This window comes from Pan troglodytes, chromosome 17 (assembly GCF_028858775.2).
Source record: "Pan troglodytes isolate AG18354 chromosome 17, NHGRI_mPanTro3-v2.0_pri, whole genome shotgun sequence".
In the NCBI taxonomy this organism is placed as follows: Eukaryota; Metazoa; Chordata; class Mammalia; order Primates; family Hominidae; genus Pan; species Pan troglodytes.
This window is the reverse complement of record NC_072415.2, coordinates 56,095,332-56,121,754: the sequence shown is the minus strand read 5'-3', so window position 1 is coordinate 56,121,754 and position 26,423 is coordinate 56,095,332. Positions and strand designations below refer to the sequence as shown.

Sequence of the window (26,423 nt, the reverse complement as noted above, 5' to 3'; positions counted from 1 at the left end):
TTTTAAAATTTCAAACAAATAGCAGCATGTAGTGCATATTCTGCAACTTGTTTTTTCTCTGCCCCAAGTGAAGAAGCAGAGAAAATGGGCAGGAAAACCAGAAAATTGAGGTTTTGTTTTTCTGAACAGTTAAAAGGTACTAATTTGAGTCATTTTTTAAAAACATCTACTCTCACAAAGTCTACCTATGTAAATCCAAATACACAGTTATTCTTCTGTTATCAGTTTTCCCATCTGTAAAATTAGGATAATAATCTGTACTTCTTACCCCATGTGAAACTTTTGAAATAAACATTCTTTTAAAACTTTGAAAATAGCTTGTAGAAATTCAAGGTTCTGTTGGTGTTAGTCATCCAATGCCTTCCCAAGGCTTAAGTGAGATGACAGAACTACAGTCCTTTGAGCAGTTTTTTGGAGTAAGCAGCTCTCGAGTTACTGCTTGAAAAGCCTGATGGCTCTGCAGAACAATGAATCATCCCCTAAAATCACATAGCCTTTTACTTTCAAAAAAGAAACCCAAGACATTCTTCATTTTACAGGTGCAGAAACTAAATCCTATAGCAGTCACTTGGCCTTTCTGGGATCTCCTGTTCCCTGGGTCAGGCCGAAACTCACTCACCTGGCCTCTAATCTAACCCTCTCATGCTGCAGAATTCAAGATCCGTCCTCAAGTCAGATTTGCTTGCTTTAGAATCAGTCACAAAAGTGAGGGCTCAACAGTCCACTACACTTTACCTTTCCACTCTCAGGATGGAGCAATCATGAAAGGGGAACAGATGTGACTCTGAGATGTCAATTACCAAAGCACAAAAGAAAAAGCTGGTATCTTCTAAAAGCTTCAGCAAGGCCAATGGGGAAAAAAAAATTCTAATAAAAAAGAAAAAGTTGGCACCAAATAGCTTCCTTCACTAAAGGGTAAGAAGCTAGACAGATATAATTTACAACCAAGGTGTGTTCCCAACAGCAGGCCAGGGTCTATGAGCAGATTATACCAGCTGCTGCTGCCACGCTTCCTTTCTGAGGGCTGACTTCGCTGCCAGCACTCACTCTCATCATTCACACTACCCTACCAAATGGGTCCTCAAGGCTTGGCAGGGAATCCTCATCACACAGAGGGATCCCTGCCTAAAGCCATCTCCACCTAGAAGGCATGTCACATGTACAATGAATTAAACCAACAGAGAGTATCAGGTGAATGGGTGCTCCTTCCAAATTTCTGACACTCATGATCATTACTTAAATCTTTTTCTGAACTCACTGCTCCTACCACTACTTACTGTTGCTTTCTTCTGCTCCAGGCAGATTCTCCCAGCCAAAGTTCCACTATAGGCCAGAACCTCTCTAATTCTATGAATCAGTGCTTTCAATCATGGAATCATGGAAAAAAAAAAAAAAAATCGTGCCTACCAATGACCTAGGAGGATCGCTCTTTCATAGAGCACTTGGTTCCAAGTGTGGTTAAAACAAAACCTAGAAGAAATTCACTTTACTTAGGTTGCAAAAATGGAGCTGAAAAGATACATATATATTTGGTAAAGATTCTTTATCTGTAATTTTTCTAATTAGACTATAATTATAAATAGTTGGTATCTACTCTGAAAAACAAAACAATAAGGGAAGGAAAGGCCAAATGCCTGCAAAAGAACAGAAAGAAGCAGCCCAAATGACATAAAGCACTAGCTACAGGTTATATTACTTACTTGTGCCTAGTTTCTTCTTCAAAAGCAGTATCCAAGGGCAAAAGGGTTCAAACGTGAGATCCTAGGTAAACAGTTTCCTTCTAGAGTCAAAGAAGAGTTTTCCTTTTTTTATTTTTATTTTTTGTTTTTTGAAACAGAGTCTTGCTCTTGTCGCCCAGGCTAGAGTGCACTGGCGCAATCTTGGCTCACTGCAACCTCTGCCTCCTGGGTTTAAGCGATTCTCCTGCTTCAGCCTCCTGAGTAGCTGGGATTACAGGCACACGCCACCACACCCAGCTAATTTTTGTATTTTTAGTAGAGGCAGGGTTTCGCCATGTTGGCCAGGCTGGTGTCGAACTCCTGACCTCAGATGATGCGCCCACCTCAGCCTCCCAAAGTGCTGGGATTACAGGCGTATGAGCCGCTGCACCCAGCCAAAGATTTCTTATAGGTATTAATATGTCTACGTCTCAGATACGGGGTGGTATAAAAGAACAATTTCAAAAATCTGAAGGTATTTCCTACTAGTTAATATTGTGTTTCCTAATTGTTAACAGATCATTTTCCAGTACAAGCAGAACTAAAAATTCTTGAGGAAAACTAAGAGATTCAGGAGTTGAATGTTTTAATAAAAAGAGGTTTCACTCTCCCTGGTTCCTCATTCCCCTTTACGTGAAGATAAGCTACAAACATCATGAGGTGTTAATATGGTAGTTCCTATCATTTTAATAACCAAATTAAAAATCTGAAAATAGAACCAAACTATGGAAAAAATTATTTAGTCTATTTTTCAAACACCCTATACCTGCTTCAATGTTTAACCACATGCAAAGTGCATGCCGTTGCAGCATCTTACCTTGACTCTCTGATCTCTGCAAAGTAATAACCAGCAGTGAAGTTTTGTTGCCAGGAGTAAAGGTGCCCAGAACAGTAAGTCTTTGGCCCTCTTTGAAATCTCAGGTAGGGGTTACAGGAAAGCTAATGCAAAGCTATTTTTATCAAGATCCAACAATTATCCAAGGTTACTTGCAAAACTTCTTGGGAGTAGTTTTGCAAGTAACCTTGCAAGGATACAGCTCTTGCTTTGAAAACTCAGACATCTTATAAAGATAAGCCTTGTTAACAAAATAGAATCCACTTTCACATTTAAAAGGTAACTTGGAAACTGCTCCAGGTACCACCTAATTAACTGAAGCAGATAGGGACAAAAAAAAAAAAAAAAAAAAAAAACCTCAGAAGATATCATTGTTTAAATACACTCTATTTTATTTTGTCTTAAAATAGTTTAACCTTTATGCTACAGACTTATTTCAAAAAACAGAAAATCTTATCTTGCACCAAAAAATATATATATAACACTCTGTTTTATTATTTTTTCTCCAAAGACCATTAAATACTAAAGGGAAACAAAAACAAAATAATGAATGTAAAGAACCAAATTTTGTTTTAAAAACTAGAGTTGCACATTTGAAAACATTAATTCTAAGCAATGATTTGTCGTCACTGCATCAAGTCCACGCTCACACTCCAGCAACAGCAGATCCATTAACTGCCAAGTGCATTGGTTCCTGGCCATACAATGGCTAACATTTCATTTTCACGGTAAGAGGAGCAAAAGGCTTCAATGGCCTCTGTACTCTTTAAAAAACAAAACAACAACAAAAATATTTCCTAGTTATCCAGTGATTTTTTTTTTAAGATCACTACCTTTTAAAATTTGTTAAGAGAATAAGAAGTAAGTAGTGTTTTAAATAAAATGAAAAAATACAACAGCATCAGACTAAAATACGTGATTATTTTAAACAAACAGTGCACAATCTGAGGAAGTTTGGTTAGGGCACAATCATTTTTATATCTACATGGAAGTCACATCATACACATATTGGAGAACAGGGATTGGAGAGCTTGCTTTGCCTTAAAAAAGTTTAAAACTAAAAGACAAAATAGTGTCCCCAGCTTTTTCAAAAACCTTTGTGACAGTATAAAAAGCAGGTAACAAACTTAGTTTTAAGTTAGTTATGGTGCTAATCTGCTAAAAGTAAAGATGAACAAATGACTAAATTAGTAAACCAGACAATTCATATTCATAATTGATAATAAAAGCAAAGTTTATGGGATGTTTGATTGCCAAGAATAAACTGAATGAAATAAATTGAATAAAAAAGAATGCATTATTCATTCAGTCTGGCCCCTACCATCAAAATGAAAAGACAATTACTGGAGAGCAGCAATTACAGGTTACATGGCAGTCATGATGATGCAACAGCTAGGTCACTGCTCTGTTTTTCACAAATTGGAGGGGATGGAAACTTAACCAAGTCAGTGGCATAAACCAATCTGTGACCCACATGTACCATTTTAGCAGAGAGATTACTCTGAAGACAATGTCCTGTGAAGCATAAAGAACTACTCATGCTACCAAATGTAAAACTTTGATTAAGAAAAACACCTTTGAAAGAAACTTCAAATGTCACAGGAGCTGTATACCACGGAATTGTATCATTAATACCTTGCCTGAAACCACACTCTCCACTCTTCTGGAAACAGCAATGAAAAGAGAGTTGAAACACAGTCTCTCTATAGTTATTAGGGGAAATGACCCAACCTAGTAAGGGAGAGCTGTCTATCTCTACCATCCCTTCCCCTCCCCCTCTGCATCTTAATATCCAAATCTCCGTTCTGGTCCATTAAGTCAGGCAGTTGGGAGCTGGACTAGGAATAAGTGAGGCAAAAGTGCAAGCTGACATAAAGGCAAAGGGCCAGAGAAGAGACTGGTTACAGCTCCACTCTGTTCCTAATCCACAGTGCACACAGCACGCCAACTCTGTAGAGGATGACTATATTAGGGACTATGAAGAAAATATGTCACACGGGAAATCACCTGCTGTGTGGAATTGGGGAAAAAAATATGTGGTTAACATAAGAACAGGTCATGCAAAAACATTCATTAAAATGGGCCTCTGCCCTGACAGTGGGGGAAAAAAATAAGCTGCAAAAACTTCAAGTCACATAATCCACTCTATTCTCTTCTCTATGATTTTCCTGGAAAACACAGACCAGAAATTGTACATTTCTGCTTTGTCTAGTATTTTAATTCAAGTCAAAAACTATGTGTAACAGTAAAATTCAATAAATTAATCCTAAAGTAAAATGTGAAGGTCCAAGGATACACCAGTAGCGAATCTTCAGAAGGTCCTACTTTGCTCTGGCCTCTGGGTCTTTGGTTTTTGTCTAGAATTGTGGCCATGTGAGAGACTGATATATGAGTTGCTAAAGCTGGAGGTTCATGATCTTAAAAGCCTTATCTAACAAAAGCAGAAAATAAAAATAAAAAAATAAAAGCTGATGAAGGACAGAGGCCAGATCAAATGAGATGCTATCAGAGAAGATCAAAGAACATATGCACAAATACATTCCTGTGGAAGAAGGAACATACAGGAGAACTAATGCAACAAGAAGCGTAAAGGAATAAACTTGTCTTTACAAAAAAAAAAAAGAAGAAGAAGATGAAGATGAAGAAGAAGAACAGGCTGGGCAGGTGGAGGCAGGCAGACACTGATGCATGTGTATGTGCGGTGTGTGTCATTCATCTCAGCAGCCCCTAGAGCACCCACCCCTCACAGTGCCTTATGCAGAGCAGGCACTTGGTAAATTTGTTTGCTGAATGAAAACTGAAAATGGTAATTCTCATACTCTTACGATAAGAAGAGCCACCAGGGGATTTGGAGAGAGAGGCAAAGGGCCATAGCAACAGTAACAATGGAAACAAAAACAAAAACAAAACAAACAAAAACCATGAAAAACAAAAGGTGAAGTCTTCTAAGCCAATATTACTTCACTCCCCCTGTGCAGAGTACATAGTGTTCTAACTCTAGGTATTGCTTTTAAAAGAATTCACTAGTAACTACAACATATTATAAGAAAGAAGGTAGTAACTAATGCCACAAAATTCCAATGCTGGCATTTCCTGAATTCCCTGAAGCTCCTACTACCCTTTGCTAATCCTTTTAGATTCTGTAAAACTTACCAATGACATTAACATGCTTTGCATCTGATTTCTTATGATACATTCTGATTCTTCTTATGGTATTTTTTTTTAGAAGGTAGAGGAGAAAAATACCCAAATACAGCATCAGGTCCACTTCATCTCGGATGTTAAACAGTTGTTGCTACATACTCTTTATATAGAGACCAGCTATGAAAGACGGCACTTTCCTCTCAGATTTGCAAGTGCCTGTAGCCTCAGAGGCCACACAACTTTTCATATTCTTCCCAACAGGTTTCTATGTTCACCCGTTATTTGACTAAACCAGAAAAAAAGGCGAGGGAGAGAGATTTTTCCCACTGAACTCTTAATACCTTCAGATGCCCAGAAAACCTCATGGTGGGTATCTATCTGAAATGCCTCTGTCTCAAAGGAGACATTTTGCAAAGAGTTATTAATTATTGCAACAAGGAGACCAACTAGGTCACCTTAGTAGTATTTATAAACACAAAGGGACATGTTAATTATCTGTGCTGTGGGAAGTCAACAGGAGCAAACTCAAGAAAGAAGGCAGAAGACTTAAAATAAAAGAAAATATAATTTTAATACTTCTGTCTTCTATTTTTAAGGACAAGTTTTTAAATACACATGCCCTACTAGGTGCCAATAAGGACCTGACTGATATGTGTGCGAATGCCCTAAGATGGGAGTGCCAATGGGGTGGGCAGATAGTGGTCAAGTCTAGATATTAATTTCATTATACAGAAAAATAAATACAAGATTCAAAAACTGAAACCCATTTTGCCTGGCAATTAAAATATTATTCTAAAAGGAAGGCAGAGTTTCCTAAGATTAAAAGTCACCAAGTAAAATAAAGTTGTCTAATAAAATTCATCATTCTATATTCCTACTGAGGGAAAGAAGAAATTCTTTTCTCTGTGATGTTATTTTCCTAAGTGACTTCTTTTAATTAAAAAAAAGGGGGAAGAGGAGGGAATTTTCCATGAGTTTGAATCCTACAAATGCCACAAACAGCTTCTGAAGCTGAAGCTATGACAATGAACTTCCATGTCACAAAGAAGATGAGGAAGTGGAAGGGAACAGTGCAGAGGAAACACAGTGACATTGTATTACAGTAGGTATTTACGCCTGCTATCCTCATCCAGGGTAAGGTCAACAACTTCTGCTGGTGAAGCCCAAGTCTGCTGGGGAGTCACAGCAGTCCATGACTGTGTTTGCCTGGTGCTAACATACTGTGTGCCCGAGCCATGCTTCCATGAAGAAACACTCTGAATCACACCACCTCGAGGATGAACACACCTGCAATTGAGATGAAGAACAAAAACATGGTTAATTCCACCACAGGAAAAACAGAAGACAATATGACCTCAGTTGTACTTATCAACATTTTTACTAAGATAAACCTAGTATGCAAGTTCATAAAACCCACAATCAATATCCTTCCCTCCATCTCTGTCTGTCTCCCTCTCTCCCTACCCCACCACACCCCACTTGGTCCCTCTCTCAGTTTAGCCTTAAAAAGGCCAAGGGTCTTATCTCAGCCAGAAACTCCTGAGTTGTGTCTAGATTAGTCACTGACCATGGGTGACAGGATGTTTCTCTGGACTCATTTACACCTCTGGGATCTTCATGATAGGGCAACACATAAATCCAGAACAAAGTTAAGATGCCCAAACAATCTTAGTCTGAACAAATCAAACAGTAAGAAAAATAGTTAAAACTTGTTCTTAAAATAAGCTTTATAATTGGTAATAATGCCTTCAAAGACAGTGACAGTAATACCCTTTCACAGATTAAAGTTATAAAAGTCTGTAAGTAATAGGTCATGAATAAAGGATCAATTTCCCTTGTCCTGAAGGTCACAACAGAAGCACTTGGTTCATTCAACAGAATCGCTTACAGTTTGGTTCCATGAAAGTAACACAGCTGAATCTTCAGTTTAGATCCACTAAAAGGGTTCTATCGGAGGGAGAGAACTGCCTTGTTAGCAAGTCACACCAAGAGTTCACTGAAATAAAATTGTTTCAGAAACACTGACAGTTTGAATTCCACAGTCCAGTCAAATGACAGAATTGTGAACCTCCAGGCCAAAACACTAAGTTCTGACTCAAATGAGAGGAAGGCAGGAAACTCATGTGATCAATGCTATGTCCTCTCATCTAAACTTCCTGACCAGCCCTCAGGTAGCTTATGTGAGAAGTAACAAGTGGCATGAGTCTAGTCACTAAACTACCACAGTGGCACCTGAGCAGCTGTTTGACAATCTGTAAGCAACAAATAATGCTGGGCCACTTGAGAATTTCAGCTTTGGTTTAATGCTACCTACACCACCAGGTTCAAAAGAACATTAGGGTAACAACGGACACGATTCAGTTGCAAAACTGCCCCAAGGACCCTTAAACTCCTGCAAACATGCCCTACTCCTACAAAGGCTTAATCTGATAACTTCTCCCTTACTAAGAAAAATTCCTAAGAACAGATCTCTCAGGGCCAGAGCAGAGGGCAGAACGCAAATTTGTTACAGTACCAGAAGCCCGTCATCTGTCCAGAGATGGGCTATGTAGTTACTAACCCAGAGGCTACTACCTTTTCAAAGATTAGCTAGCGAAATAAATAGGGACATTAAAATAAGGGACATAAAGCCCAATGTCTAATTCACATCTGTTCAACCCATTATATAAATTCATATTAAGTGACCATGTAGTCATGGAAAAATGTCAGCCAAAGGAGTCCATTCAACATTTATAGAAATGGTTTTGATGACTGAAGGCCAACCGAACACTACCTTTACTAAGCAGTTTCACATATATTATCTCATTGGACAATTCTGACAGACCTATGAGGTAAGCATGGAATTTACTATCCTCACTCTACAGAGAGGGAAACTGAGGCTTAAACAGGTTACATGATTTGCTCAGTCACAATGCTTGAAAGTGATAGGCCAAGGAAGACAGGTCTGATTTTGGGTCCAATGCTTTCCATATCATGTTGTTGCTTTACAGATGTGTGTATTAAATTGGGTGCGGCAAAACACAACAAGAATCATCAGAGTACAAAAATAGACCCAAACTAACAATTTAGAAGTATAAAGTTACCTGACAATTCAAAAGCTCACCTGTACAAGCACTAATTGAAGTCAAGCTGGCTAGAAACCTGATAAGAATTCAGGCAACGAGTGGCAAAGAGAGTCAATGTAATCTTTGGCAGAATTTCTAAAAATATCTCCGAAGTAAAAGAAGTATATAGTCCCAATTGTTTATCTGTATTGCTCACTAAGTAATCATACAATGTAACATCAAGCAGTGGCTTTTTAAAAAATCTGATCTAATCTGTTTATTATACAGAAGAAAAAACCTAGGCCAAAAGACAACCACCTAGGCTCTTAAACAAGTTAAGCATAGAACTGGAGTAAAATCAGGTCTCCACTCAAGGGTTTATTTTCCACTGAATAACAATGCCTTCTTCAGGCTATACCTGAAGTTACTACATCATGTTTGACTGAAAGAAGCACTGCCTGGTTCCCAGGGCCATTCAATAAGCGGCAAAGAAGAGTTTAGAAAGTGTCTGGCATAGGAAAAGAACTAGGAGAGTGAGAGGTTTAGAGACCTTATTTCCTACTGAGGAATGGCTGAAGGAGAGAGAATAGGAGACAGGGCACTTCAACTATCTAAAAATAGATCACTTCTGAAGTTATGTTACAAATGGTTCCAGTTACCAAAAACCAGCTTAGGCTACTTTAAACAATGAAGAGAATTTATTAGTAGGACACTGGGCACCTCAAAGAGCCTAAGATGATGGAACAACCCCTAACCCTCTCTATTTCTCCTACTTCAAAATTTTAGATTATCTGGAGAATGTGATGATACTATCTTTGGTCAAAAGCTTTCCTAACTCTAATTATTAATAGTTGTACATGGAATTCCCAAAGGGAGAATCACTGTGAGGCGGAAGCCACCATGAAAGGTACTATTCCATGCTCGAGGCAAACCACTGAGAGCATGCTTAGAACCATGAATCAGTTTCTAGAAGGCAAGTTTCAGATAATCATTGCTATAGAACAAAGCCACTAAGAAATGGAATGAATTGCCTTTTAAGTACTCAAGTAATTGCTGAGGCATCTGTCAGGAATGTTAAGGAAGATTTTAAGATGCCCTCCAAGCTCAACAGTGACTTTAAGATTTGTTCAAAAACAGGCAAAACTATCATTAAAAGTCAGAATAGGCTGGTACAGTGGATCATGACTGTAATCCCAGCACTTTGGGAGGGTGAGACGGGAGGATCACTTGAGCTCACAAGTTCAACACCAGCCTGGGCACCATGGTGAAACCCCATCTCTGTCAAACACACACACACACACACACACACACACACACACAGACGGGAGGATCACTTGAGCTCACAAGTTCGACACCAGCCTGGGCAGCATGGTGAAACCCCATCTCTGTCACACACACACACACACACACACACACACACACACAGACGGGAGGATCACTTGAGCTCACAAGTTCGACACCAGCCTGGGCACCATGGTGAAACCCCATCTCTGTCAAACACACACACACACACACACACACACACACACACACACAGTAGCTGGGTGGGGTAGTGAGCACCCATAGTCCCAGCTACTCGGAAGGCTGAGGTGGGAGGATGGCTTGAGCCTTGGCGGTCGAGGCTGCAGTGAACAGAGATCGTGCTACTGCACTCCAGCCTGGGTGGCTGAGCCTTGGTCTCAAAAAATAAAAACAAAAAAATAAAAGTCAAGATAGTAGTTACAGGGAAAAGAAAAGGGGGAGATTGTAATTTGAAAGTAGTGCACAGTGGCTGGGCGCGGTGGCTCACGCCTGTAATCCAAGCACCTTGGGAGGCCGAGGCAGGCGGATCATGGGGTCAGGAGATCAAGACCAGCCTGGGTAACACGGTGAAACCCCATCTCTACTAAAAATACAAAAATGAGCCAGGCACGGTGGCATGCGCCTGTAGTCCCAGCTACTCAGGAGGCTAAGGCAGAAGAATCGCTTGAACCCAGGAGGCAGAGGTTGCAGTGAGCCGAGATCGTGCCACTGCACTCCAGCCTGGGTGACAGAATGAGACTCTATCTCAAAAAAAAAGAAAGAAAGAAAGAAAGAAAGCTCAGAGTGACTTCTGTGTTCTGATCTGAGTGCTTGTTACTTGGGTATAAGCAGTTTGCAAAAAAGGTACGTTATTAGTTATCTGTATGTGTTATTAGCCAATAAAATATTCACAAAAATTATTTACTTTAATGATCTCAAACACACTGAATAAAATGGGAGTTAGGAGATGGATGAGGACAGAACAAGGCTTTTAACACATTTTTTTTTAACTACAGAGGGAAAAAACAGTCAATCTAGTAAACAGAAGGGTGCTAGAGAAATATTTCAACTATTTTATAAGAGAATATACATTACACAAAAATTTATACCAGATAGGGAAAAAAATTCAGGAGAAAGAGGGAGCACAATGGTTGTTAAGCCTCTGGAGTGGTCCTATAATGGATGCAAGAGGCTCGAAATTTTGTGACGCAACATAAAAAAATAAATAGTTTCATGTATTATCACATATGCTTTTTCTGTATCACGAAAGACATGAGGTAGGAACACACTCAGCTGGTTTTTAATTGGTCCAATCAATTGTATTACTAATCTCTATTAGTGCAGATACAGGCTTTGTTCTCACAAAGCGTTTAACCTGCATACAATTGGTGACAGGCATGAAACACAACCTAGAGCCATACTTTGCATTTTATAACCAAGAAAATGCTTGGGTCTTGCTTCCCAAAATGTTAGGAAAAAATAATTATAAATAATATGGTTTGATAGAATAATTTCCTGTTCTTCATACGCTAATATCAATAGAAAGGCTGCACAGTGGAAATGAAGTGTGCGCGCGCACACACAGCAGGCTCTGACGGTCAACTTTTGATATAGTTAGCTTACCATTCTAAGAAAACAACATTAAAATTAATCAATTTTACTCTCATTTACACACAGCCTGAAGGTGACCTCTTAGATAACATTTCTACTTCTTTTTCCTAACTGAAGAGGAAATGAATCCTTGTGATTGTAGGGAAACACTCATCTGTCTCACTAGGTTTTTTTGGAGTTAATATTAGCAACAGGCCTGGGCATGGTGGCTCATGCCTGTAATCCCAGCACTTTGGGAGGCCGAGGCGGGCAGATCGTCTGAGCTCAGGAGTTCGCGACCAGCCGGGGCAACATGGTGAAACCCCATCTCTACTAAAATACAAAAATTAGCCAGGCATGGCGGCGTGCACCTATAGTCCCAGCTACTTGGGAGGCTGAGGCAGGAGAATTGCTTGAACCCAGGAGGCGGAGGTTGCAGTGAGCCGAAATCGTGCCACTGCACTCCAGCCTGGAGGACAGGGCGAGACTCCATCTCAAAAAAAAAAAAAAAAAAAAAAAATTAGCAACTGGTCCTATGAAGCAATGAGTCTCAAATACAGCTTCCTACACCAATTACTTTGCTGAGGAATAACCCAACATTAACGCCAATGATCACAGGATTAACAGACTAGAATGAGGTCCTCAGAACAGGTACCAAAAGGAACTGTTCCAACACGGTTCCACAACATACAGATCTGTGCTATATGTATTCCTCTTCCTAGAGCAATTACCAATGAGGTCGGTAGAAGGAAAAAATAACAGGACCAAGGACAAAAAAAAAATTATTGGCCTGAGGTTTGTAAATTAAAAGTTTTGGCAAAATTAAGTGGGCACATAAGAACTAGAGATGCTGGGAAAGTCTCCATCTCACTAGCAAAGAGCATCTGTGAAACTGGACTGTCCAAAAATTAACATCTGGAAATAACATTTAGGTAACCAGGAGTTCAACACAGCAATACAAGGCAATCATAAAATATGCGTTCAACCATTAGCTCAGAAAGCATGCTTTCTAGTCTAGGACTAGAGGATACACAAAAGAGAAATGAATACATCAAAATCTAAAATAAAAGAATAGGAGAAGATATTAGCATGCAAGAAAAGAAAAATAACTATCAAAAAAGGAGGGGGAGAGGCATATCACAACTAGAATTACTGAGTGCAAAGGCCAAACAAAATGCTTCCAATATGGAAAAATGGCACCCCACACAAGTCAGGGCAGCCACAATTCCAGAGAACAACTCAAGGACCAAATCTGAGTTCTTAAAAACTCTTAAAAACCCAACAACAATGTAGAATATGAAAAGAAAAAATAGGAACAAGACAACTAAATCCAAACAAAACATCTACTCTATACATGCAAATCAAATGAGAACAAAAAGATGTGGATCAAAACCTAAAACCTTTTTCCAAGTGATAACCCTGCCAGAAGCACATCAATACTTCATAACTGCAACCCTAGACCCGTAAAAGAAATAAATTCCAGATGAGATACAGGCAGCCAAGGGGCAACTCTGAAGCAACCAACAAGAAAGCCTCTTCTCCTACTTGCTTCTCAGCTTTTTAATCCCAATGTTTGAAAGATTATCAGGCTACTGATACAGAAGCTGCTGGGGGAAAAAAACATCAGAAAGACTCAGTCCTAGACCCAAGATCAATATAAAAGATACCCTCACAAAATAGTAAAGGAGTCAGTGAAAAATACCCCAAAGAATCTGTAAACTCTACATTCCATTATACGGACAATTTTAACCACCACTGAGGTTTTAAAATGGATGTCACCTACAAGATACAATTTCCCAGGATTCAACCCAATAAGTAAGAATAAAATACAACTTTATGCTTCAGAGCCTGTAAGAAAAAATCCTTGAAAATAATGTAACGTTATTTAAAATGTAGACAAAGTCACTTTGTTCAAGTGTAGAATAGGGATTGTGTGTGTTAGGGGTGGGGAGAACTGAGAATTTAAATTTCCAGGTTTTAATAGAAATATAATGATAATTGTAACTCCAGATACAAAAATATTTTTTTTTTTTAGAAAAAGAAGATAAACATTTAATGATGAAGAAACATTGAACAAAGAAGCTAAAAATAAGTGTGGTTCATGCTGTAACATTTCTAGGCATAAGGAAACAATAAAAAGGGAGATGAGTTAGAAATTAATAGAGAACTTGACCAAGTGATATGTCTTAGCACAGAGTAAGAGACTAGATAAACAATACAGGTTACTACCTATTCCTTCCCTATTTAAGTAGGAACACATAAGTACAATGAATTAAAATTTGAAATGTAACTCAAAAGGAAGTTGGTGAATGAATAATATGTCCCTGGCACATTTGAAGATAATTCACCCACATTGACCTGTCAATGGGCAGGGTATCATAGTAGGAACCCTAAAATTTAAAAATACAATAGTCTAGAAAGATCCTGACATGGGGCTTAAAAGGATAATTTATATCATAAGCAACAATGGTGAAATAAACCAAAGACAAAAATTTGCTGATGTAAAGGAAGAAATCAGTAGTTCTAGCTTTCTCATCTGGTAGGTAAGTCAGCCTAAACAGAAAAATGGAAAAATGGAAGAGAATTTAATAGGAAAAAATTTGTAATTAAGGCAGAAAACAAAGAGTAAAGGAAAGACTGAAAAATAAAAATTATTTCCCACCGGAATAGGGCGAATAATCATTAAAAAAAAAGAAAAAGAGGCCAAGCGCGGTGGCTCATGCCTGTGATCCCAGCACTTTGGAAGGCCAAGGTGGGCGGATCACCTGAGGTCAGGAGTTCAAGACCAGCCTGACCAACATGGAGAAACACCATCTCAACTAAAAATACAAAATTAGCGGAGCGTGGTGGCGCATGCCTGTAATCCCAGCTACTCTGGGGCCTGAGACAGGAGAATTGCTTGAACCTGGGAGGTGGAGGTTGCAGTGAGCCAAGATTGTGCCATTGCACTCCAGCCTGGGCAACAAGAGTGAAACTCCATCTCAAAAAAAAAGAAAAGAAAAGAAAAAGAAAAAGAAAAAATGAAGCAGCCTTACAGGCATACTTACAGAATAAATACAGAAGGTATAAATACAGAATAGAGGATGAAGTGCTAGGACAAGACTAGTTCTGAAAAAGCCAGAATTGGCCACTTTTGGGGAGACGGCATGTTAAACTACAAATTAACTCTACATCCTTAAAGTTCCAATTATTTGACTGAAAAATGCTCTCAAAGTATACTTAGATCTCTCTAGAAAAAGATACCCTTAACATACATGTATCTGTATTTCATCTCCACTCTATACTTTTAAGTTTGTCTTTTATATAAGAGACAGAATAAATGCTGGCAAATGTGTTTTATTACCTGGGTAACCAGAGTAAAATCAGATCAAAGAGCCAAGTAATGAATACACTATGTTATATACCTATTTACCAGAAAATCACAACTTCACTCTTGTGGCATGGGAGAAAAGTTGTTTGCTTTATACAAAATACACAAGTTCTAAAGTCTAAATTTTGGGGGGTGGGTGGGTGTGTGCATGTGCGGCAGGGGAGGTGGGGAAAGGATGTTCCAGAATGTTTCAGAAGAATATCGCTGAAAGGGCTGGAACCAATTATTATGAACATACCTTAAAGCAGGAGTCAGCAAATGTTTTCTGCAAAGGTATTGACTTTTCAGACAGTACGTATCTTAGGCTTTGGGGAGGACATATAATCTTTGTTGAAACGATTCAACTTTGCCAGTGGAGTGCACAAACAGACATCAATGATTATATATAAAATGAACAAGCATGGTTGTTAAAATAAAACTTTATTTATAGACTAAAATTTTAATTCCTGTAATTTTCACAAGTCACAAAGTATCAGTCTTCATTTGATTTTTTTTTCCCACCAGCCACCTAAAAAGGTAAAAATCATTCTTAGCTCACAGCCCAGACTAAAACAGGCAGCAGGCCAGAATTGGCCTATGGGCCACAGTTTGCTGACCCCTACCTTAACGAATGCCAAACTTCATAAATTACGTTTATAATGCTACACACCAACTTGATGTCTTGTGGGGGTTTTTTTTAATCCTAAGAAAAAAGACTCCCTTAGTTATATGAGCATTACTGGAAATACACTCTGTAAAAACAGACCAAAATAACTTGCAAGTTTGCTTCTAACGAAAGACAAGGAGAGTTGCTCTAGGAAACCAGTCAAAAAGGCATGATGTCAGATGCATGTTTCCCAACTGTTTGCTCCCAGTATATTTCCAGGTAAAGTGAAAGGCAAGAAAGTATAAACGTGAGAGAAAAAAGTACAGTGATACTTCTGCCTTAAATGAAAAGTCTGTCAAGCTAACTAAACATTTGCTTAAAAGAAAAAAACATCAGCTCTAGTTCACAGACATGAATGGTTGAAATGTCCTTGATATGAGACAATATATAACACACTCTAAGGCTCATATCATGTCTAAACAAAAAGTATTTCTTAAACCAAACAAAACCAAGAGCTCCCGTCATTCATTCATGCCAGCTATGCCATAAAGTCTACCATTTTCTTTTAACTTGTTTTCTGGTTAAAACAGAATTTATAACTTAAAATATCAGACTACTCCAATTAGTATCCTACCTTGCATGTTCCTGAACTCCCACAATCTCTACTTCACTATCTGAAGACGCAATGTTAATTTCTTCATTGAGTGGTGCATTGCCAGCAGATGTTTTGTCACTTGCTAGGAATCCTGGATCCAAATGACCTGAGAGAGAAGGGGAGGAAAAAAAACAAGCACTATAATTTTATTCCTCACAAACAGTGGAAACAACTCATTGACAGATTTGTCATCTAGGTTTAGTCACAGAAATAGAATCACCCTGTGAGAGCTTGCCACGGCAAAACTGTCAAATAAGCTGGGGCAGTGTTCTTTGTTCAAAAAATATACAGAATATATGCTCACGATGTATATTCAAACAACATGGCAGTACATAAAAGTATGAACTCAAAGTCTCTCACTCGCTACTCCTTAGGATAAAAAAATTTAAATGCTTTGGTAAATACCTATATCTGTCTACCTAAACCATAACAAACTCTATATATTTTATGCTGTAATGCTTTTTGCATTCAACTCCAGTCAGCTTTTAAACGACCTGCGTAACCACCTAGAAGGCAGTGGGGCTCTCTACTGCTTATCATTGTAATAGAACCAAACTCTAAACCAGAAAAGCCCAAAGGCACATACAGAATAATAGAAGTAATCACTAATACCATATTTATACTGAGATGCTTTGTGAAAGATTTAGCACATGTCCTCTCTAAAGAAACATAGATTTGACAAAATCTGACCCAAAACTACATCTAAAAAGGAAGGCTGGAGGTAAATCACAATTTTGGCTCTGAGCAACTGAAATGTAACTTGTACATTGCTGAGAGTTCTCCTCAGAAACAAACCACACACTCTGGAAAAACGTAACAGTTTGTGGCACTGGGGGAGGTAAGGACTTCTTTACAAGAGTCTTCCCAAAGCACGTATTATATGATGCAATAAAATACATTCTCCAACATCACAGAAAACATGAGCTTCACAGAACTCTCAATAATGGCTAATGGCATGGCATCAAAGTACATGGCTCTAAAAACAATTCTAGCAAGAGCTAAAATAATTCGGCCTATGTACCAGCTCTTGAATGTTCTGATTTAAAAAGCTGAATTTTAGAATACCTAGGAGTTAACATAGAATAAACAGAGTTGCAATGAGTACAAATTCTCATTTACCCTCTAAAGGGTATTTTTATTTAAATATATTGTGATCTGATACAAAATTATTTCCCATATTTAAAAAAAAAAAATCTACACAACACCTAATCTAAACTAAACCAATGTAAAGAAAATAAAATTTTGGCTCATGCCTGTAATCCCAGCACTTTGGGAGGCCAAGGTGGGCGGATCACAAGGTCAAGAGATCAAGACCATCCTGGCCAACATGGTTGAAACCCCGTCTCTACTAAAAATACAAAAATTAGCTGGGCATGGTGGCGTGCCTGTAGTCCCAGCTACTCAGGAGGCTGAGGATGAGAATTGCTTGAACCCAGGAAGCAGAGGTTTCAGTGAGTCGAGATCGCGCCACTGCACTCCAGCCAGGCGACAGAGGGAGATTCTGTCTCAAAAAAAAAAAAAAGAAAAAAGAAAAGAAAGTTTTACATGCAACTCTCTTCTCCCTTTACTCAACCCAATGCTTCAAGGTTATTGAGAAATCTTGTACCTTTTTTTTTTGAGATGGAGTCTCGCTCTGTTACCCAGGCTAGAGTGCAATGGCGCAATCTCGGCTCACTGCAGCCTCCGCCTCCCGGGTTCAAGCAATTCTCCTGCCTCAACCTCCCAAGTAGCTGGGATTACAGGCACGCGCCACCACACCTGGCTAATTTTTGTAGTTTTAGTAGAGATGGGGTTTCGTCACGTTGGCCAGGCTGGTCTCAAACTCCTGGCCTCAGGTGATCAGCCCACCTTGGCCTCCCCAAAGTGCTGGGATTACAGGCTTAAGCCACCGCACCTGGCCAAATCCTGTACTTTCATACTCCTGTCACCCTTGAGTGTAAACCTTTTGGAAGCTACAGACAGTCTCAAACCAAGGCTTACAATTTTTATACCTTCTGACCCTCTAAACCCATCCCTAATAATTTACTCTTTAGCCTTTAAATAAGCAAAATGTTATATCCAAAGATACTCATTACAGTGCTATGTAGCAACTTGGAAAAATGTATACTAACATATAAAGTATTACACATAACACTATAAAAATATGTAGATTCTGAGTAAAGCTGTGAAAAATAATCAAGTTTGAATATGATTGTGGGTCTTTTTCATAATTCTTTAGTACTATTTTTACCTTTTATTCTTCGACTGAAAATGATGCATATATGTGAAAAATTTTTAATGCTTAGAATGGCTCCTAGCTAAACCAGTGATTGAGATTATATACCACAGTTTGCGTGGGTTTGTAATCCAGATTATGTGGCACTGGCAGTGGGCACATATCTGGACCCTATAAGCACACAAAAGGTGGCATTCACCAGATAAAACCCTGTTTTATTAAATCTAGGGAGGCTGCTTAAATGGAATTGGTTAAGTCTTGCTTTCGTAAACCTAGATTCTTGCTCTGATCCCCAATACCTTGCTTGTGGCCAAGTCTTCATCCAAGTTCTACTTCAATGTTTTAGTTATTCCTATCCTCATGCACACTGTTCCAACTGTACTGCTAAGGAAGAATACAAAATCACAGACTCTCTTCTTTATAGCCTTCAACTTTTCCATATTCAATAATTCAAACAGTCTTTACTGTTTACTTTATTTGTTTGTACCTACAATAAATACTTGTGACATGCTATGCACTGTGCTAAGTGCTAGAAATACTATGGGGAACAAGGCAGGCATAGTCTCTACCCTCAATGAACCTGCGATATATGCAGAGATAATAAAAAGCAGTCTATTGCACCATGGCTTGAAAACTGCTCTGATAGGGAACATTCACCAGACTTGAGGGTAATCAGAGAAGCTGGGTTCTCAAGGAAGAGTAGGCACAGATGAGGGGAAGTGGCATACAGAACATTCTGTTGTCCTTTAAGGTATAAAAGTTTGGTGAGATTTGGGGGTAACAGTCAAAAGAGTAATAAGAAACAAGGCTACCAAAGTCAGCAGGTCAGATCATGGTAAGCTGTCTGGACTTAGCTTTGAGAAGTAGGAAGCCACTGAACGATTTAAGCAGAGGGTAAGCAGAGGGGTGACGTCATCTGGTTTTGCATTTTAAAGAATTTCCTTTCAGAGTATAGAAATGAAACTGATAGCAAGCAGGACAGGAAATACTGGAGGCAACAAAACCAGTTAGACTGCTGCAGCTTCCTGGGTGAGAAATGACTGTGGCTGAACTAGGAAAAAAAACAATGGAAAATACTGTGTGTGTGTGTGTGTACGAATGGAGGGTTAGTAATGTTGGGAATTAGGCAAATGAAAGAACATAGAAAGTCAAAAATGATGCTTAGGTTTCTGACTTAGGTAAATGGATAGAGTTACAGTGCCATTCAGTGCACTAATAAAAGCTGAGGGTGGTTGCTCAGGGCATGATGATTATGTGCCTTTAATATGTCCATTAAGCAGTTCACATAACTTTTCACATAAATAATGAGTGTTCATGATAGCAGGACTTGCAAGCAGAGACAGACTAAGACAGGTGCCAGGAATGTTTCATAAATGAGTGAAACTATCACAGAGTCAGCAGATGACAGTCAATGGTACAATCGGTACTGTTCTAAAGCTCAGGTCAGAGGTCTAAAGAGGAAATACAGACTTGTTAAATCCTCAGCAATAGATGAGAGAATAAAGATCATCCTGAAGAGTAAAAGTGGTCTAGAAAACACAACCCAAGTATTGATGAACATAAATAATTAAGAGATGGGGTGGGGCAAGGGGGGCGGGGAATTAGGCGTGGTGGTGTGCAACTACAGACTCAGCAACTCGGGAAACTGAGACAGGAGGATTGCTTGAGCCCAGGGGGTCAAGGCTGCAGTGTGCCATGACTGCACCACTGCACTCCAGCCTGGGAGAAAGCCAATACAGCAAAGCAATCTGAAGAATAATGAAAGGGAAGGAAGAGCAAACACAGTTTAAGAAGTTTGGCTATGGAGGAAAAGGAGATAGGATGGTACTGAGTAAGGAATATGGGCTTGAGGGAAGGGTGTATGTATGTATGTATGTTGTATGTATGTATGTGTATATATATAGTTTTTAACAATGAGAGAGACCTGCTCATATTCCAAAAGGGCAGAGAATAGGTTTGACAGCAGAAAGCTGAGGTAATCTGGATTTTGAAGAATGTGGCAAGGCCACCTGCAGAGAGTAGGTGTGGGCAGGTGCAGAAAAGCGAAGTAGCCACTACGAAGAAAGAATGCAAGGCCGGGCGCGGTGGCTCAAGCCTGTAATCCCAGCACTTTGGGAGGCCGAGGCGGGTGGATCACGAGGTCAGGAGATCGAGACCATTCTGACTAACATAGTGAAACCACGTCTCTACTAAAAATACAAAAAAAAATTAGCCGGGCGTGGTGGCGGGCGCCTGTAGTCCCAGCTGCTCAGGAGGCTGAGGCAGGAGAATGGCGTGAACCTGGGAGGCAGAGCTTGCAGTGAGCTGAGATGGCGCCGCTGCACTCCAGCCTGGGTGACAGAGCAAGACTCCGTCTCAAAAAAAAATAAAAAAAAAGAATGCTGCCTAAGGAAAAGGGGGAGTTTCTGGGAAGCGCTGAGAGCCTGGATGAAGCTGCAGACCAGGAAATTAAGGCAACCTTTAACTCTGTGACAAAGTGATTTTCTCCAGCTATGCTTAGCATGGGGGATATAGGCTCAAAGTGTGCATCCAGGGATCAGACTCTGCCAGGTAAGTACAACAGGAAAGTCAACTCTACAAGTGACATTGGCAAAGGACAGCTGGGCCTATATAGGCTTGATAGGGAAGGACATGAAGCTGGGAGAGGACTGATAAAGGGATGGGGGATTGGTCCAATGAAGTAGAAAAGTAGTGTGGTGGAAGTAGCTGCGTAAGAGTATAGAGGCCGGGCGCAGTGGCTCACGCCTGGGAGGCCAAGGCAGGCAGATCATGAGGTCAAGAGATGGAGACCATCCTAGCCAACATAGTGAAACCCCATCTCTACTAAAAATACAAAAATTAGCTGGGTGTGGTGGCACATGCCTGTAGTCCCAGCTACTCTGGATGCTGAGGCAGGAGAATCGCTTGAACCCAGGAGGCGGAGGTTTCAGTAGTGAGCCAAGATCGTGCCACTGCACTCCAGCCTGGTGACAGAGCAAGACTCCGTCTCAAAAAAACAAACAAACAAACAAACAAAAATAAAGAGTATAGAAAAGCCTACGTGGAAAAGGAAAAAGCAGTAAGGAGGGGTAGAAGGAAAACCAGTGGTCATGAGAAGTAAAACACTATACTTTCACCCTCTTAGCTACCTACAAAATATAAGCACCTGGGATCATCCATTTTTTGCCATCTTATCCCCAACTCTGTTGTCTTCCTTTGCTCCAGCCACCCACTGCTCACCCTCCTACAACTTTACCTTCTGGAATGCCAACTCCATGGTAAAATACACTGAACTTTCTCTCCACCTCCTTGTGGAAACCTGACTGACATTCCTGAAGACGTTGTCTCCCCTGCAGTCTTCTGAAGAGGAAGCTGCTCTTAACTCCCAATGCTGGGATGCAGATCACTTATAAATTACTCATCTCCATCCTCATGTACCAACACCAGCAGGCAGTGCCTTCCAGGAGGTTACCGTTTCACTGCCATCTACTGACTCCATGACTGTTACTCATTCATGAAACAGTCCTGGCACCTATGTTAGTCTCTCTCTACTTACAAGTCCTGCTATCATGAATACTCATTATTTATGTGAAAAACCACCTCAAAACTGTCTGTGCCTACTCACTAAGAAGCAAGAAGCTGGGCTGGGCTCCATGGCTCACACCTGTAATCCCAGCACTTAGGGAGGCCAAGGCAGGCAGATCACTTGAGGTCGGGTGTTTGAGACCAAGCCTGGCCAACATGGCAAAACCCCGTCTCTACTAAAAATACAAAAATTAGGCAGGTATGGTGGTACGCCCCTGTAGTCCCAGCTACTCAGAAGGCTGAGACAGAAGAAGTGCTTGAATCCAGGAGGCCGAGATTGCAGTGAGGTGAATTATACCACTGCACTCCAGCCAGGATGACAGAGCGAGATGCCATCTCAATCAATCAATAAGCAACCAAGCAAGGAGCTGAGCTCCAAGAGGTACTAAAAGCCACTTGTGGCAGACTCACAGTAAGGGGTTCAGCCTGTTGGGATCCTAAAAATAAATAAATGAAATTAATTAAACCAAATTAAAAAGGCAGACTGTAGACAGGCAGGGTCACTATAACCAAACTCTTCCTCCTTGATCACTCAATGCTTTTAAACAATGGTAATTAAGAAAATACAACAAGAATATGATGGAATTAGTTAATTCTTAGTATCTCTTTGCTCTGTTCCTATAACCATCATTCTAATTTATAATTCTACCCTCTCTAGCAGGAATGTTTTGTGAAATATCTGTCATCAATATTTCTGAATAACCAGTCTTCACTGACTAGGACCCCGCCATCCTCACCTTACTACCTCCAATAGCCTTATTCCAGAGCTAGAAATGTCATCACTTTATTTTTTATGAAACGAAAAGTTACTATGCTACTTTTGTTAATTTTATACTGTCTTTTAAAAAAAAAACAAGGTACCATCACCAATATTTCAGATTCTTCTAACTTTATTCATTCACTTTGGATCTAGAAACTAGTAATATTCCTTCCACATTGTTAGATAATCCAAACAATTCTGGTAGTGCAATTTTTGCCATAAAAATTGCAATCCAAACCTGCTGGTATTTAACATGGTTACAAAACCCAGATGATATGCTAAAACTGGTCACTTAAAATTGGGGTCTGCTTTTTTTTTTTTTTTTTGAAATGGAGTTTTGCTCTTGTTGCTCAGGCTGGAGTGCAAAGATATGATCTCAGCTCACTGCAACCTCCACCTCCCGGGTTCAAGCGATTCTCCCACCTCAGCCTCCTGAGTAGGTGGGATTACAGGCATGCACCACCACGCCAGGCTAATTTTGTATTTTAGTAGAGACGGGGTTTGGCCATGTTGGTAAGGCTGGTCTCGAACTCCTGACCTCAGGTAATCTACCCGCCTCGGCCTCCCAAAGTGCTGGGATTACAGGTGTGAGCCTCTGCGCCTAGCCTAGGGTCTGCTCTTATAGGCCCTGGCCTGGGGTCTGCTCTTATCTGTAATGCTTGGTCAATATACTAGTGCAAGATAAGAGGCATGAGAAAGTGATGGGGGTGCTAAATATAGACTGCCTGGTGAATGTTAACAACTCCTAGACTAATAGTGTGAGACATTTGCCAAATTTCCTGTCAGAGCCTTAGATAAATTGTGCCACACAGAAAACAAATCAGCTAGGACCCACACCAAGGCAATGAGATGCCGTGCTCTACAAGAGACACCAAAGGCATTCTGGGATGCCTCTGCCTCTTCCTTCTTCTATTTCAGAGCCAGGACCATTAGTCCTTTTCTGTCACTGTAACCCTCTTCAGCATGCCACACATTCCTTTGGGAGCTCCAGTATAGAACCTGACATTCTCTGGCCTTTGGGCCTTTTCTGCTCTGCCCCTCCCCACCCCGCCTCACCCCCCATGGAGAACTTCACAGGATTCCAATGGCAGAACAGTGCCTAAAGCATACAGAAAAGCGAGCCAAAGATGCTATGAGGTTCTTCAAATACTGTCAGTGGTAGTAATCTTTTCCAGTTCTAAGACAAGAACAAGCCCTGTAGAGAAAAATGTAAATACCACAATTACCATATATTAAACTGAAAATAAAGCAGAGCACTTATATTTAGCTATTGTGACAGCTGGCTGTCTCTGTGTAGGTCTCTGCCTGTGTAGGTCTTTGGAAAGATAACTTCTTTCACTATATGAGAAAATTCTAAATTTTGTCCTCCCACTACAGACCTTTTCAACAAGAAAGGGTAAGAAAAAGTTACCAAGATAAGGTAGTTACCAAAATAGGGTAAGAAAAAGAAGCACAGAAAAAGTAGTAACTAAATTATCATGGAAAACAGTTTCTTTCTGTCTTTAAAGGAAATAATCCAGCTACTTTTTAAACTGTAAATCCACTGGGTAAGAACTAGGCCTGAGCTTTGCAACACACCGAAGAGAAAGTAATACTACATACTGTATGACAGTCGCATGCTAGGCATAAAAAATAAAAATAAAAAAATAAGTCACTACTCATTTAGCTTTAAAAACAGCAAATTACTACTTTCAGTTCTTTTTTTTTTTTTTTTTTTTTTTTTTCTTTATTGAGACAGAGTCTCACTCTGTCGCCCAGGCTGGAGAGAGGTGGCGCAATCTCGGCTCACTGCAACCTCCACCTGCCGGGATCAAGCAATTCTCCTGCCTCAGCCTCCCAAGTAGCTGCGACTACAGGAGCCCACGCCACCGTGCCCGGCTAATTTTTGTATTTTTTTTAGTATAGATGGGGTTTCACCATATTGGACAGGCTGGTCTCGAACTCCTGACCTCGTGATCTGCCCACCTCAGACTCCCAAAATGCCAGGATTATAGGCGTAAGCCACAGCACCCAGCCTACTTTTAGTTCCTTAAAGAGCATGTTAAACAACCTTAAAAAGTGAAGGAAGAGGGCTGGACATGGTAGCTCACGCCTGAAATTCCAGCACTTTGAGATGCAGAGGTGGGCAGATTACTTGAGATCAGGAGGGCGAGACCAGCCTGGCCATCATGGTGAAACCCCATCTCTACTAAAAATACAAAAAAAATAACGGGGCGTGGTGACGGGTACCTGTAATCCCAGCTACTGGATAGGCTGAGGCAGGAGAATCACTTGAACGGGGAGGCAGATGCTGCAATGAGCGGAGACTGCCACCGCATCCAGCCTGAGCGACAGAGCTGGAATCCATCTCCAACAACAACAACAAAAAAGAGTGAAGGAAGAGCTCAAAAATCTAAAATCTGGCTGGGTGTGGTGGCTCATGCCTGTAATCTTAGCACTTCGGGAGGCCAAGACAGGCGGATCACTGGAGGTCAGGAATTCGAGACCAGTCTGGCCAACATGGTAAACCCTGTCTCTACTAAAAATAAAAAAATTAGCCAGGCGCGGTGGCACACACCTGTAATCCCAGCTACTTGGGAGGCTGAGGCATGAAAATTACTTGAACCCGGGAGGCAGAGGTTGCAGTGAGCCCAGAATGTGCCATTGTACTCCAGCCTGGGTGACTGGAGACTCCCTCTTAAAAAAAAAAAAAAAAAAAAAAAAAAAAATCTAAACTCTTACCATCAATTTGATGCAGATAAACATGAAGAACATGACCATACTTCATCTCCTTCACTATACTGATTCTGAAACATGGCCATTCTGGTCTAATTATTAAAAACCCTACACTAGGAACAGGAAACCCAGGATTCATTTCTCTGTACTGCCACCATGTTAGGGACAAATCAAGATTACCATCCGTATTGTAAGGATGGGGAAAATGCTCAGAGCCTACCTTCTTGACAAGAAGGCTGATGGAAAAGATAAGGTATTTAAAGTTTTAACTTCCCAGGGAAAAAAATCCTAAATAAGTTCAGTTTACCACAGCTATAAGCCTTCCTCACCAAGACTTCTGCTTCTTCTTGCCCCAACTACATTTGTTTGCAGTGAGCCCTTACTAGCAACAAAAATGAAGCCATTTTCAGATATATTAATACAGTTTCCTAAACATGCTGGATACAAGAGTTACCTGAGGCTATTATTAAAAAGAGATTCCCAGAAACCATTTCAGATTTATTGACAGAATCATCAGGAGAAACCTAGGAGTGTGAATATTTATAAACACACTGGGTAATTTCTACGCTCTGGCAAAATTTAAGAAGTACTTGTAGCAAGAGCAACTCGTTGCAGTGCAAGAGAGTAATTAGAAATCCAGTGACTGAGCCACTAATCACTTCCTTACTCAGTCTACTTCAGCATATTAACATAATGCTGGTTAGCATTTCTGAGGGCCTACTATGTGCTGTCCTCCGTAGTAAACACACTGTATTTCACTTAGTGGTAACAATAACCTTTTGGAGTAGATACTATAAAGGTTGTGCCCCAGTTTTATAGATAGGGAAAACTGAGGCTTTATATAATTTACCTGAGGGCATGCAGTTTCTAAGTGGCCACTGGTTCAAAATCACCCACTACAGTGTTCAATTCCAGCATCAACTTAAAAAAAGCAAACACATGGCAA

The 26,423-nt window shown here is 40.1% G+C and overlaps 1 protein-coding gene across 6 annotated transcripts in view; it reads right to left on the bottom strand.

Annotated features, from left to right (window-relative positions):
- Positions 1 to 2,924: 2,924 nt before the first annotated feature.
- The window catches only part of ARK2N (arkadia (RNF111) N-terminal like PKA signaling regulator 2N), a 94,026-nt gene continuing 70,527 nt past the window's right edge, over positions 2,925 to 26,423 (bottom strand). For all 6 annotated transcript variants that reach the window (XM_001145465.8, XM_063795622.1, XM_009433934.5 and 3 more), the window contains 2 exons: positions 16,203 to 16,329; positions 2,925 to 6,984 (listed from right to left, as the gene is read on the bottom strand). In XM_001145465.8, coding sequence (XP_001145465.1) covers positions 6,795 to 6,984; positions 16,203 to 16,329 — 317 coding nt within the window. In that variant the 3' untranslated portion in view covers positions 2,925 to 6,794. The remainder of the gene's footprint in view (positions 6,985 to 16,202; positions 16,330 to 26,423) is intronic.